At 45.3% G+C, this 15,076-nt stretch overlaps 1 protein-coding gene across 1 annotated transcript in view; it reads right to left on the reverse strand.

The window, feature by feature from the left end:
- The window catches only part of LOC119181228 (apolipophorins-like), a 75,679-nt gene that overhangs the window by 51,983 nt on the left and 8,620 nt on the right, over window positions 1–15,076 (reverse strand). Inside the window, exons 2-4 of the mRNA XM_075875546.1 lie at window positions 3,252–3,290; window positions 1,725–1,864; window positions 94–315 (exon numbers count right to left, since the gene is read on the reverse strand). Coding sequence (XP_075731661.1) covers window positions 94–315; window positions 1,725–1,864; window positions 3,252–3,290 — 401 coding nt within the window. The remainder of the gene's footprint in view (window positions 1–93; window positions 316–1,724; window positions 1,865–3,251; window positions 3,291–15,076) is intronic.

Below are 15,076 nucleotides of genomic sequence, written 5' to 3' on the forward strand. Positions count from 1 at the left end.
GATAGATAGATAGATAGATAGATAGATAGATAGATAGATAGATAGATAGATAGATAGATAGTCACTTTAGCCACTTTAAAAAAAGCCGTATACCTCGGACACGATGCTGTTGGCGTCGAGAGCTGTGCGAGGTATCTGCATCATGGAGATAATGGCCCTCTTGACGTTCAATGCCCACGGCAGTTCTTCCGCATTGTGACGTATCTCGCCAACGATGCCATCCTCGATGTACACGGTCATCGGATGCCGTTCCAGGGCTTCCTTGAACGCGTACCGGTTGGCCACGCTGACCCCTTGCAGGTCTACGTCGGCCAACTGCAAACAGGAGTAAGAGATTAACAAACAAAGTAAGATCACCTCGGTGATAAAGAAATGCGTCTCTTGTAAGTTACCTCTTTCACGCACCTCACTGCACGCCTATCTTGGAACGAGTACGACATATAAGATTTTAGTAGGACAAGATAAGTGCTGCATGGTATGATTGAGCGAATAGAAGCGGATAATGAAGTGGATTAGCTGAAAAAATTGCCCCCACCTCCGCGAAGAGAATCGCGAGGACGAAGGCATTTTTTTGCGCCAAAAGTACACGGCGTAGTAAATTTAATGGCGTAAATTAATGACGAGACGATAATTTGTGCCGTAACCATTTATTTACACATTCGTCAGCCAGCGAATGGTCGAGAGTGAGGCGCTCGCTTCACTCCATTTGTATATACATACGAGCGAACGGACCAGAGAGTGGACGCAGGGAGGAGGAGAGTGTGCGAACGGCGAGAGAAGGAGCGGGAACCATTGCACCTACCCTTTCCTACACTCTCTCCACACACCGGCACTTCCGCCGAGCTCCAGCGTGTGTGGAGAGCACGTACCTCTTCTCCACTCACTCTCTGCTACTCCACCCGCACTACCTGCTCCGGTAGCGAGAGGCGAGAATAAGCGCGCCCACAGCTGTTGCTATGGGAGAGGTAGTGAGAGCGGAGAAATAACACCTGCCGGCGCGCGGACGCCACCGTACGCCTGACATAGCCTGACTAAGAAATGCATTCGCATAAAAAAAAAAAAAACTCTAACGGTCCCTTACGAGTTATCCGGAGGCGATTCTAAGGCAAAAGCCACCTGCCTCTGCTTCGTCTTCTTTCAACTCGACTGTATTGATCCACCTTACCCCTACCCAATTAGCTCACTGCGCCTAATTTGGTTTTGCAGCGCTTTCGAGAAGTGAGGCCAGTGCAAGCTTTGAGCGCCTCACACGCTTTCGCACTGCCGCTACGATTCGTCCAATTTCCACGACGTCGTCTGATTACGCATGACGTCACAAATTTTGGCGGTCTGTGATGTCATGTTGCAGTGATGTGATGGAACTTTCAACACGCCGTCGGGCCACGTTTATGCAAAACTCGAGTATCACGTGACTTTAGACCAACTTTTATTAGCTTCTTTTCATCATTCGTGTTGACGCTGCCGTCCCGCGACGTCTCGTGAAATCTCGCCAAATCTCGAAATTTCTCGATTCGATGAGACGAATAAGGCCTTTAGCCCCCTAATGTTAAAAAAAGGCAAAATGACTACTGGTCACCACTCTCTTCAAGGAAAGCGTCAATATAAATCATCATCGTCGTGATAGACGGTTTCATTGAATCACGTCGCATTACATGATATTTTGCACGTGCATTGCGTCACAGAAGAGGGAGAGACAGACAGAGACGCGTAAAAGTGACGTATACCTTGAAAGAAAAGATGCATGGCGAGACGACTCCGACTTCGACGTTGGCCTTCACTTGAACGTGATGCTGCGCGTCCTGGTTCTCGATGCGGTTCTCGCCCACGTACGTGTACAGTATCGTCTGTTGCGTCGTCATGGGGGCTGCGTAACAAACGCAAATGGAACCGGCTTACGACGGTTTGCACAATCGACACTTCCCTTTCAGGGTTCGTTCGCGCCGCATACCACCATTTGCGAAACGCGCCCCTGAAATGCGTGCGTGTCGCCTCTGTTGCTAGCTGAACTGTCTCTCGAACCCTGTCGCTCGTAAGCCTAACCTATGAAATTGCAAAAAAAAAAAAATCTACGTAGGCACGTTTTCTCGAAGCCTTGACTCTAGTTTTGTTCATTTCGCTTCAGAATGTGGCTCAAAAGTATCGCAACTTTCCAAGTGAAAAATTTGTAGCACAACACTCGAAGAAGCGAGGCAAACAAAGTACATAAGAACCGCCGCCGTGCCTTCGTGTTAGGTGTGCGCAAATAGCCCAACTTTCCGTCTTATTGAAAGTTAGTCTAGGCTAGAGTTACTGTATATGCTACCCGAGGTAGCACGTACAGTAAATTTAGTCTAGGCTAGTCTAAGTTAGCAGGGGAGGCATCGGGAGGGGGAGGGCATGGCGTTAAGACCCTGATTTCCTCTCCCCCCTCCCTCTTAGAAAAGCCAAAACACAACGCACAGGTTTACCGTCTGTACGCCGCCTCGTTTCTAGTCTGTACTGTAGAACAAATACGGAGTTGGACAAAATCCGGACAATACAAAAATGAGCGTGGGTGCGGTGTCAACATAGTTAATGAGTTCTGCGGAATCCCGGAAGATGGCATGAAGGTTATGAAAGAGATAACTGATAACCACACTGTGGCACGAAGCCCCAAGGAAAAATACATACAAATTTCTCAAAAAGGAACAAAAGTTCTCGGCAAAGAGAGAGAGAGAGAAAGAATCAAGAACAGACATGGAGGTTAACCAAACACACGTCTGATTTGCCACAATGCACTGAGGGAGAGGGATAAAGAGGCAGAAAGATAGAAGAAAAAAAACAGGGATGGACAAAATGATGAGCACAGTCGAGGAAGCACAACCAGTCCAAAGGAGGTCGCTAAGATTTGTTGACTTCGGGTACTTCAACCAGCAGCATTTCAATTGTCCTTCAGCACTCTAGAAGTATACATGCCGAAGGTCTCAGAATCTCGTAAACATAAAATGGCCTGGAATCCAGTTGGTTCAAAATCATCCGGAGCGGGCGTCGCTGGGCTTCGCAGCGTGGTTGTCAATCATCCCTTTGGCATCAATATTCAAATGAGCTCTTCTCACACATTCGATTACGTTGCGGTATCTCGCGTAACGTTCTAGCTAGCCGAACACAGCCTAGAACGCTTCTTTCAGAAGCCCAAGCCATCTGTTTGCGGACGATATCTGCGCCTTGGCCAAGCCATAAACATTTAACGCGACGTAAATTACCGAAATAAAACTCTGTAAACAAATACTCACATTTGCAATCCCTAGAGATGCCATCCTGAGGCAATGGCCCTGCGAATAAACAAGAGAACAGATGGTTTACGTCAAATTCAGGCGATATCATGACAGCAACGAAATCAACTTGCATTTCATGATCAATAGCCATCGTAAATAAAAGTATAGGCATTCAATAAAAAGAAAAAAAAAGCTTACAATAAGCACGGCGAAATATCGTTATACAATACTATCAATGAGTGTAACTAGACTATCTAGAAATGTTTTGTGGTGAGACATTGATGCAACCTCAGGAAGATCATTCCAGTGGGCTGCATAGAATCCCAAAGTTTCACGTTTAAATCTTCACTTTTAAGTATTCCCTGCAACGATCGTGGCAGTCAAGACTTAGAGCCCGGTGCTTGACCAATGAGTGCGTATAAGATTGACCAAATTCTGAACGAATTCATGCGTGTGAACAGAAGCATTCATATTATTGATGACGGCGCGGAGCTGTCTTGAGGCGCAATGGCCCAGTGTGGCCGAAGAAATCTATGTCGATATTCTTATTATTGACTAATGTTCTAGGATTCTTGTGAAACAACGTTTACTTTTACGATCAAAAACACGGACAAAAGCATGCCTAGTGCGCATTGCAACTCTATTTTCACCCGCCCCGTACCCCCCTCTCGTCTTTCCTCTTGCGCTTCAGCATGGCATTGTATGCAATACAGCTTGGAAAATGACCCAGACCATGTGCCAGGTTCTCTTTCAGGGGGGGGGGGGGAGGTGAGTCGCAGCACCCCTACCCCTGTTATGTTGGTGTATGGGGCTGAATTTGCGCCCCCCCCCCCCCTTTAGGTTAATAGGAGGGTAGCCGCTCCCTCTGCCCCACCCCCCTAAGCGCACGCCTTTGAGAAAGATTCTTCGATAAAGTGCAAGATTTACAATTCGACCGAAAGAAGAAAGTGGGCTTTAGAAGTTAAGTGCGGAAAGATTGTGGCATCGTGAGGAATAACTTGAGACTAATATAAGGAGTGTTAAAAAAAGGCAAGAAAGGGCCGTATAACACATACACTAAGTAAATAACGAATAGCTTCGCTAAAGGAGTTTCAGGAATCGACGACCGCAAATTTAATTTGGAATCTGTTGAGTACGAGCGGAGTTGGAGATTTGTCGCACGCTGTAATTGCTTCCTCTCTTTTCTAGTCCCGACGAGCGCGCTGGAAGCTGAGCAGGGAGGGATGGCACGGGAGAAATAAGTCGTACGTTAAGCGTGCCTCGTGACCTTGACCCATTTTTCTTTGTTTTTTTCTTCTTCCAACGAGAGGTTTACTTTCCTCGTGACCGCGAGCACGCGCGTGGGTAAGTGGCGGCCTCTCTCGCCGGCCGCGTTAGCTATGTAGCTCACGATGCTCAAATCAGTCAATGGGTTAGAATTCCAGTACACGGCGCGGTCGTTTTGGTATATGGCATCATTTGCAGAAAAAAAAAGGCGGACAATTTTTTGCCGACTTTGAGAATTCATTGTTAATTCCACGCCACGTGCTGCGCTGTAATGTCAGGCTCGCATGTTCTCAGGAGCCTCGACTACCCATGGGCAGCGTTTTATGGCCATTATGGATAAGTGTTGTCGGGCCCCAGGACTGGGCTCTTAAAAAGTGAAAGTTCATTCTGTTGTGGCCTTTAAACAATATCGATAGATTTGCAAAAAAAAAAATTGGGTAGATTCCGCGGGCGAGTGGCTTAATTTGCTGGAGAACTAGAAATATCGTATTCGTGATGAAAAATGTTTCTGATTTTGAATTGATTCCCCCCCCCCCCCCCAAAAAAAAAAGAAGGTACCCAACATGATGCCCAAGAGCAAGGAAATTTCCATGCTTTCCTGAGTTATTGTTTGGGAGAGTCAGCGCGAGGGCGACTTTCGCATCGTTACCGCCCATTTATACATGATGTGGTTTGACGGCCCTTTCAGGTGCCCGTTCAGTATTACACGAGCCAAACCGCGCCACCGTTTATCTAAATGTTCAGGGCCGGCTCTAGATTATCCACCGACAAAAACATGAGCTTTTAAGTCCTCGCAGAAGATTGGTAGGCTCGTTAGTTAGGTATATATTCATTATGATAACTTGGCAGCGAAGCGTTACCTTTTCCTGTTTGTTTGCGCTGCCAAGTTGTCATAATGATTTCAAGTACTTGCCTTAACCGGCAACCAGATCCAGCTTAACTGAAACTATGAACTCTCCTACAAGCTTCACGCTATTTTGAATTTGTAGAGCAGATAAGGCTTCAAAGCGACATGTCATTCTGTCTTCAGCTGCAGTCGAATTTTATGCAGTGTTTAGTTTGTATCACATCGTTTTTGTGTTTTTATGTTTGTACAGTATAAATTTCATTTTTGTTTTCTCTCTTCGTCTGGGTTAGCTGATCTTTATGAAGTTCATGTGTATTGACAACAATGTATGCCGCTATTTCTCCTTAGTTTTTCACTACCAATGTTCTTGAAATGTATGATTTATAAATTCTCTGTGTAAACCCCCCCCCACTGTAATGCCTAAATGGCACTGTGGGTACGAGTGTAAAAAAAAAGCAGTATGCACCGAGCTTTTAGTGCCAAATGGGGCCAAGTAAACTGTTCTTTCTTTAAGTAAGCAGCCTAAAATTTTGAGTCCGGATGCGGAGGCAAGATAAACTACAGGCCTTCAGACGCGCGCACAGCCATCGTGTAATAACTTTTGAACGACGCAAAAATAGCTTTCGTTAAACCTGGTGTATGTATACACGCACACACAACAGAGGCACACGCGTGCGGACGGATAAACTGCGCGTGTGTTCCCGCTCATATGTCTGTGACCGTAGACTGACTGGACAGTACTGCATATCTCCTCGACCCTATCCGTCACGAGCTGGGTCCGAGAAAACACGAAACATGAGATGGCGGAAAAAAAGCTCGGGACTCCCGGGTTTTCCAGAGAGATACGCGATTTCTCGAGAAGGCGGCTTCCCCTCCTCCTCCTCCTCCTCCTCCTCCTCCTCCTCCTCCTCCTCCTCCTCCGACACACACCGTTTCTGAACTCTCAGGAGAGAGAGAGAGATGAAGAGGAAAACAAAGAGAGACAGAGGATGGGAGCTCTGAATAATCATTCTTCCCAGCTCTCATTCTCATCCTCTGTCGTTTTGTAGTTTCCATGATGGATACTAGAGAACCTGAGATTATAGTGAGCACAAAAATACGAAAAGCAACAAGAAAATGAAGCGTGTACAAGAATACGATACGAAAAAAAGGGGGGAGGGGGGACACGTAAGATAATGAGTGTAGATCAAAGTGCCGGGTGAAAGGTGACAAGAATGTCAAGTGGGAGACGACTTGACAGCCGGCATGCCATGCGAGAGCAGGCCACACGGGAGGCCTCCGAGATGTGTCAGCGTCGGCACGGGAGCTGGACGAGATAGCGGTTATCTGCGCAGCCAGCTGTCTCCAGCCCGCGCGTCAGCCTCCCCTACTGACGCGAAGCGTCTATTGACGTGCGGTGTAGGCGAGGAAAGATGCGGGAAAAAGAGTTGAAATAAATAAATAAAACGAAACGATGAAGAAGGTACGTAGATAAAAAAGATAGAAAGAGGAGCCGCCAGAATGTGCAAGAAGAAAAGAAAAAAGAACTGACATACAGAGGGGGAGTCCGCTCTTCTTCAGAGCCCAACGCGAGCACTCGAAAATTATTCACGCTGACCGAACGTGATTCCACGGACGCTTTTTTTTTTCTGGCATAATCTTTCCAAGCGATAGGATGCGCAAACTGAAACCTCTTGCGAAATAAAAAAAATACAAAACGACAAGACGGGCAAAAGGAGTAAAGATATGCGAACGACACGAGATGCGAACGTGTTTTTCTAAAAAAAAAAAAAGTGGCTAACGACTTACCCCCGTATTCACAAACGCTCCTCGACTCAACTTTCACCCTTCACATGACAGAGTTGAGCAGTGCGCCGCCGCTCGGTTGAAAATGACGCTGCGCTACTCAAGAATCGCAGCAGATCATCGCTGATAATTAGTGACTTGCCGTTCTTAGAGATGGCGCTCCCATCGGCTTTCTCAAGTGAAGGTGGAGAGTTGAGTGAAGGGACGTTCTAGAATACGGGGGTCAGAGTACTTGGGACTCTATAGACTATGGGAGAGCATAAAGCCGTCCCATGGGCCTAACATGTGAAGGATATGAAGGTTCGTAGACGAACGGCCACTAAATGTTTAGAAAAAAAGTAATGTTGGAGAGGTCAATGACATTTGAACAGAACATTCTCTTGTTAGACGTAGATTAACGATGATGACAAAACAGACTTCATTTACATACACATGGATATGAGATGACGAGGAAAGAAAACATGTACATTCGATGTTCCACGCTAACACAGCCACGCAAGAATGTGTCACAAAAAGACAGATACATATATGTATATTGCAAGTTAAACAAGAGGTACAAATAGAACATGAATATGTATCCGAGGTTTCCATGCTAAAGCACGCACTTCCAAACGAACCTTATGCTTATCTCGTTTTTTTTATTTTATCACACGAGGAACGAGTGACACTCTAAATTCTCTTCCAAGCACTTCCGGTCGACCACTCGCTTCCGGTTTTTTCGAATATTCACAAAACTTTTTAACTTTTCAGATGCTTCGGACAGAATTATATACACCACTTACTTTATGAAGGAAAGAGCGACGTGCATTGACCTTTTGTTGAATGGAACATGTAAGGAACTTCACTTTGCAGCACACTATTGAACACTGTCACATTGCTGAAGGCACTACAATGTTCGACAAATAGTTCGACGCGCCGCTTCCGGCGGTCCAAGCCAAAAGTATAATCTTTTATTTTTCCTCAAAAAAATGAACATAACCGAAAACCGTATTTGCACTGTATTTCTAGCATGACATTTGAGTCTATTTATGCCATAAATAGCCTAGAATGGAAAGAGTTGGGGATAAAGTTAATGGAGAGTACCTTAGTAACCTGCGTTTCGCCGATGACACTGCCTTGCTGAGTAACTCAGGCGACGAATTGCAACTCATAAATACGGAGTTAGACAAGGAGAGCAGAAAAGTAGGTCTTAAATTTAATCTGCAGAAAACGAAAGTAACGTACAACAACCTTGGAAGAGAACAGCGCTTCGAGATAGGTAGTAGTGCACTTGAAGTTGTAAAAGACTATCCACCGTATTCTAGAACGTCCCTCCACTCTCCGTACAGCGTTACTCGCTGTACGGAGACTTGGCATGTACCTTGTTCTCGCACAAACTATGGATTTGAAACACTACGTTACCGCCTTCCAAGTGTGATGAACAAATGGAAACTAACAACTGATAATCTGCGTATATTGTCTAAAACTGAAATGTTAAATCGGATGTGCTGATTGTGTTGTAAATGAATGTTGGGTGATTTCTGTAATGGTTATTCAGTTTTTATTCTTTCATGCATTGCTTTGTTATGAATATTTTTGTATGTATTTTAGAGTTGTGATTCTATTATTTGCTGTCATGGGCCACACGCGTGTTTCCTTTGGTATTGTCGCTTTCCGCTGCCTGTAATGTTTGTAATTTTTTGTAAATTTGTAGTTTTGATTTTTTTTTTCTGGGTGAAGGGGCCAGTCAAGCTGTGAAATGCAGCTTTTTTCCCTTCGCACCAAACCACGTATACATTGTATTTTCGTGTACTTGTCACGTGGTTAAATAAACTCAAACTCAAAATAAACTCAAACTCAAAACTCAAACGCTCCACCTTCACTTGAGAAGGCCGATGGGAGCGCCATCTCTAGGCAGGGAAAATCACAGCATATCAGCGATAATCTGGTGCAATTCTTGAGTAGCGCAGCGTCATTTTCAGGCGAGCAGCGGCGCAATGCTCAACTCTGTCAAGTGAAGGGTGAAAGTCGAGTCGAGGAGCGTTTGTGAATGCGGGGGTAAGTCTACTTAGGACAGGAAATGACCGCGGAGCCGAACCACGAGATTGAAGTCACTAGAAGAATAAGAATGGAGTGAAGCACATTTGGCAAGCACTCTCAAATCATGACAGGTAGATTGTCACTATCCCTCAAGAGGAAGGTATATAACAGCTGCATCTTGCCGGTACTTAGCTATGGAGCAGAGACCTGGAAACTTACAAAGAGGGTTCAGCTCAAATTGAGGACGACGCAACGAGCAATGGAAAGGAAAATGGTAGGTGTAACCTTAAGAGACAAGAAGAGAGCAGAGTGGGTTAGGAAACAAACCGGGGTTAAGGATATCATGGTTGAAATCAAGAAGAGGAAATGGTCATGGGCCGGGCCTGTAGCGCGTAGACAGGATGACCGCTGGTCACTAAGGGTAACTAACTGGATCCCCAGAGAAGGCAAGAGGGTTAGGGGGAGACAGAAAGTTAGGTGGGCAGATGAGATTAAGAAGTTTGCGGGTATAAAATGGCAGCAGCAAGCACAGGACCGAGTTGACTGGCGGAACATGGGAGAGGCCTTTGTCCTGCAGTGGACGTAGACAGGATGATGATGATGCCATAACAAAGTATGAATGACTTCTCAGCTCAAAAAGGGAGCTAAGTGCAAACGGAGAGTAAAAAACGCAGACAAATGAAATATTGGTTCTTTAATACTGGCGTAGGAGAAGTTTGTATACCGCTCAGGCGTCTTCACATTGCACTTGAAAAGTTACGCATTGTGGTAAATAGGCAGGAATGCTGTCGAGCTGCTGATCACGAACCTGAGGATTCCGTACTCTTCTAGGGATTTCTAGCGGATACATTTTGCTTTTATGCATAGGTACTTCATTAACAGTAATTCATGTTGTACCAGTACTCGGAACGAAATCTGACCCATACCCGGTATACGTCGGTCTACACGGTACAGGGGTTGGGAATCATCGTCGCCCCGCCGCGGTGGTCTAGTGGCTAAGGTACTCGGCTGCTGACCCGCAGGGCGCGGGTTCGAATCCCGGCTGCGGCGGCTGCATTTCCGATGGAGGCGGAAATGTTGTAGGCCCGTGTGCTCAGATTTGGGTGCACGTTAAAGAACCCCAGGTGGTCTAAATTTCCGGAGCCCTCCACTACGGCGTCTCTCATAATCATATAGTGGTTTTGGGACGTTAAACCCCACATATCAATCAATCAATGGGAATCATCGTCACAGTTCCCTACAGTTCCTACTCACTCGATATAAGCCTTAATCTGCCATTGTTTCACAGTGCCACGGAGCATGCGCACTTCCCCTACCATTAAAGTCGCGAAACGTCTCTTAATCTGGCGATACCGCTTGCCCCAGCCCCTACCAAAAAGGCAGAGGGCGGCACAGGAAAAATGAAAGGCTGATTGAGCATCTTGGCTTCTTCCTTATGATTGGTTACCTCTTTTTATCAAACATCACGTGACCATTTGTTACGCTCTCTGCAGCTACTCGTGCCGTGATTTGATCTACACGGCAAGTGAATCGCGCATCCCGCCTGCATCCCGTAGAACGCCATAAGTGGCACCGTTCAACCCGGGCGAACCCCATTGAGGCGGTCTTGCTTTTCCCAGAAGGCCACGAGGCAAGAGAGAGAGAGAGAAAGGTGGAGAGAGAGAGTAACACAACCTTGAAGCTCGCGGACGTCTATTAACGCCCGTGGCGGAGTCCCGGCCCGATGTGTGTATCAATATGTCGCTCGCGCCCCGCACTCGTTGGCAAGGTCGGCTTCGCCAGCGGTGCGAACCGATCTCAAAGTCAAATGCTCCGTTGCATGTCAGGCCTTCTCTTGCCAGTGCGACGGCGCGCGCCGCGATTGCGGATAGGCTCTGTAGAGGTTCTTGAGAGGGAAAAGTGAAGAGAAAAGCGCGGAGCTGTTACTGCCTTTCAATACGAAGGCACCTATACGGCTCCACGCGGGGGATGGTAGTGAAAGAAAGAGGAGTGCTCGGCTGGGCGTCCAGAATGCGTGTATAACCAAGTGCGCGCCTCCTTTACCTTGCCAGCGTTTCGAAAGAAATTAATAATAAAAAAATTACAACTTCCGGACGAATATTGAGGGTGGGCGTGTATATATACGAAAGAGGGGGGGGGGATGCGTGCTCACGTAACAGCTCCACGACGAGTTGTGACAGCACCGCTGCAGGACATGAGACAGAATGACGGTCTGAATTCCGACGAAACGTTGTGATACGCGCCAATAACGTCCGACCAAAAAACATTCCGCTCACAACCCACGTGTTCGTTGACAGGGTGCTCAACGAGACATCTTGTTTTGTTGATTGCGATACTCTCCTCCTGACTGTTTCGGAAGGTGTAGCAAACATTGTTTTAAAGGTAGCATGCCGGAGATGATACAATAAAAGTTTAAAATAAAAAGAAGAAACTGTCCCAACTAATCGGCTGCCGAATCATCGAAAGTGACAAGAAAACAATTAACAAATGCCTGTTACATTAGTGCAGTTTTATTTTCTTGAGGAGAACGTGAATACTAGAAATATTTTGCGTAAGAGCAGTGCGAAAGCCACAATTTTTTTTTGTCATTTAAAACTTCATTCACAATGTGAACGCGTTTTGACAGACCTCGGCCGTTCTTGCTGCTTTGCGTCACATATTTGTGGCGCTTCGTATCAAGCCAACAGCCCCAGGATCATCCTAATGGACCAGATTGGAAGAAATACAGCCTAATTTACGAGCTTTCGATACCATTGAACGTTGCATATGGTTGCCAGGGCCAGAGAACACGCCCGCATTCTCTGATTTTACGAATTAACGAGTTAGTGTCAAACTAACGAGTCTTTATATAGTTTCTAAATAAGTGTGGACTTACGAACTATTTTTCCCAGAGTGTCGTTTCTAGTTTCACAATAAACGACGGTTACTTTAAGACAAAAAGCCCAATGTTTCGGAACATGAAGGTGCTGGGAACTAATTTCAGTTTCTGACCTCTTTAGAATGGGATACAGTCTGTTTGTTTTTAATTATCTAACTATATATTACCATAACTATTCTGGTAAAATATATGACGCCACTCCATACAAGTGAAGGAACTCCAACGCGAAGTTTGACCACCTCCCTCTAGGCCATTTGACGTCTCCCCGTCCACACTTTGCAATGAGGTGCAACGCCTGATTGATGGTTAAATATATAGCCCTGTCCCGAAGACCCTGAGCCCTCAAGAGGTCGGCTAACAAAGCTTGAACTACCAGCTTTGCTTGCACAGTATACCGGCCTCTGTTAGCACCACTTAATGTTGCGTGGTGTTTCCTAAATAAGCAATAGCCTTGGTTAGTGCAGGATAACGTTAGCTATACAGATGGCTAATTAAGTGTTGGCTATGACATGTTAACACACCACCATTGTCTGAATACAACCTGATTTCGGTTAGCTGTTGACAAGCTTTTTTATATGTTGCACAATATTAATTTACTAGTACGGCTCATCTCTTAGGTTGTGTGTGTGTGTATGTTTCATTTTAAAAAGCTATTACAACAGTATATATATATATATATATATATATATATATATATATATATATATATATATATATATATATATATATATATATATATATATATATATATATATATATATATATATATATATATATATATATATATATATATATATATACGAAGGTCGGTTTCAGCTTCGTATTGCAGCGGTGCTCTATGGTTTGGCTCATAGAGCCACGAGTTACAGCCCAGTGGTCTCAACGGACAAAGGCCCACAGTTTTCATGCAGTGTCATCTTTCAGGCCAGCAGCGCATGTCCGTAACAAGTGACTTAATAAAATGCTTTGGCACGTTAAAGAACCCCAGGTGGTCGAAATTTCCGGAGCCTTCCACTACGGCGTCTCTCATAATCATATAGTGGTTTTGGGACGTTAAACCCCACATATCAATCAATCAATCAATAAAATGCTTTGTTGGGCGTGTTCGTTCATTCTGGAATAGATTTGAGTTCAAACGGACAACACACGAAGTAAGAAGACGACGATTACACGTGTGGTAACAAGTGCTTGATTTTAGAAATGAAATGTAAATGCAAGAATGCAATCCAGGAAGTTGTAATCAAAATGTAAGATCGCGGCTGCGACAGTCCTGTTCGTCCGCATAACAGCGCCGAGCCCTAACGCGTAGCACGTGGCGTGTAACTCTAACAGGGTGAACCTCACGATTCGCTTGCCCCGCAGCGATTGCGCGGTTACAAATGCGGCTGCACGTTCTCTTAACAAGCCAAGACCGACGCACGATGACTTGCTGTATACACTGCGCGTGCGTAACAACCGACGCGCGTCAGCGCCCCGTCTGAGAGACAAAGCAAATGTAGATGCGGGTTTTCCCCCCGCCGATACAGTTATAAGATGAGCTCCGAGACGTTGCAAATTACGGGGTTTTACCGCGGGACCCGGGCGCCCTGAACTGCGTAACGCCTGCCCATTCAAACTCGTCGAACGATTTTTGCTATCGCAGCTGCATTACAGAGCCAGGGCAAGTTGAAAATACTTCAGAGAGGCTTTGATGTGTTCTGGTGTGTTTTGTATGAGCGCCCGGTAATATTGCATTGAAACTTGTCGAACGATTTCTCTATCGCAGTTGCATTACAAAGCCAGGGCAAGTTGAAAATACTTCAGAGAGGGTTTGATGAGTTCTGGTGTGTTTTGTATGCGCGCCCGGTAATATCGCATTGAAACTTGTCGAACGATTTCTCTATCGCAGTTGCATTACAGAGCCAGGGCAAGTTGGTTGAAAATACTTCAGAGAAAGTTTGATGTGTTCTGGTGTGTTTTGTATGAGCGCCCGGTAATATCGCATTGAAACTTGTCGAACGATTTCTCTATCGCAGTTGCATTACAGAGTCAGGGCAAGTTGAAATTACTTCAGAGAGGGTTTGATGTGTTCTGGTGTGTTTTGTATGAGCGCCAGATAATATCGGTCAGTGTCTGAAAACAACGTTGATATCGGTGTGCTCTGTTGCCAGTAGAGGCCTGGTGTGGTATCTTCTGCTGTGCACGGCAACCTGTGTGGTGTGTTCTGGTGTACGTGCGATAACACATCAGTGCAGGGTCCAGATGACCATCTAAACCCTGCTGGAGTGTAGGAAGGGGCGTGTGTACACTCAATAATAATAATAATAATAATAATAATAATAATAATAATAATAATAATAATAATAATAATAATAATAATAATAATAATAATAATAATAATAATAATAATAAATCATCTGGTTTCCCGTGCCGAAGCCGCACGATTATGAGACACGCTGTAGTGGAGAAATCCTGATTAATTTGAACGACTTGAGGTTTTTTTGAAACGTGCATCCACCTAAATCTAAGCGCACGGGCGTTATTTGCATTTGGCCCACACCATATATACCTTGCCCTCTAGCTTATCATCATGATACCTTACGTCCTAAATGCAAGCCAACGGGTTATAAGGTCGTATGGTTCCCCCGTATAACATCATGGCAGCTTCGTAAGAAGCCACGGTCGAAGCCTTACAGAGCGGTCTAGTTCTCACAAATGAAAAATCAGAATGTAATCGTTCGCCTGACAAAGTGCGGAGTGACAATGACGAACACTGGAATGGTTCGACAAGGATGTCTCGCCGGCGACAGCGCACGTTTCGACAAGGGCACCATTCTTTGGCTACGGCGTTGTTCTCTTTCGGACTTTTTATCGTCGCGTCAGGCCCTCTGGCTTCTCCAGAAAGCGAACAGCGACGTTCAAGAGGATACCAACCTCCGTTATATGTTTACGCTAACATTCGTTGTGATGCATGACTGGGTATTTAGAAAGGGTACTGTTAAGGAAACTACAATTTTATAGTTTGTATTCATCCCTTTTGTCATAATAAAACTCGTTTATTGATTGATT

This window comes from Rhipicephalus microplus, chromosome 10 (assembly GCF_043290135.1).
Source record: "Rhipicephalus microplus isolate Deutch F79 chromosome 10, USDA_Rmic, whole genome shotgun sequence".
Classification (NCBI taxonomy): domain Eukaryota; kingdom Metazoa; phylum Arthropoda; class Arachnida; order Ixodida; family Ixodidae; genus Rhipicephalus; species Rhipicephalus microplus.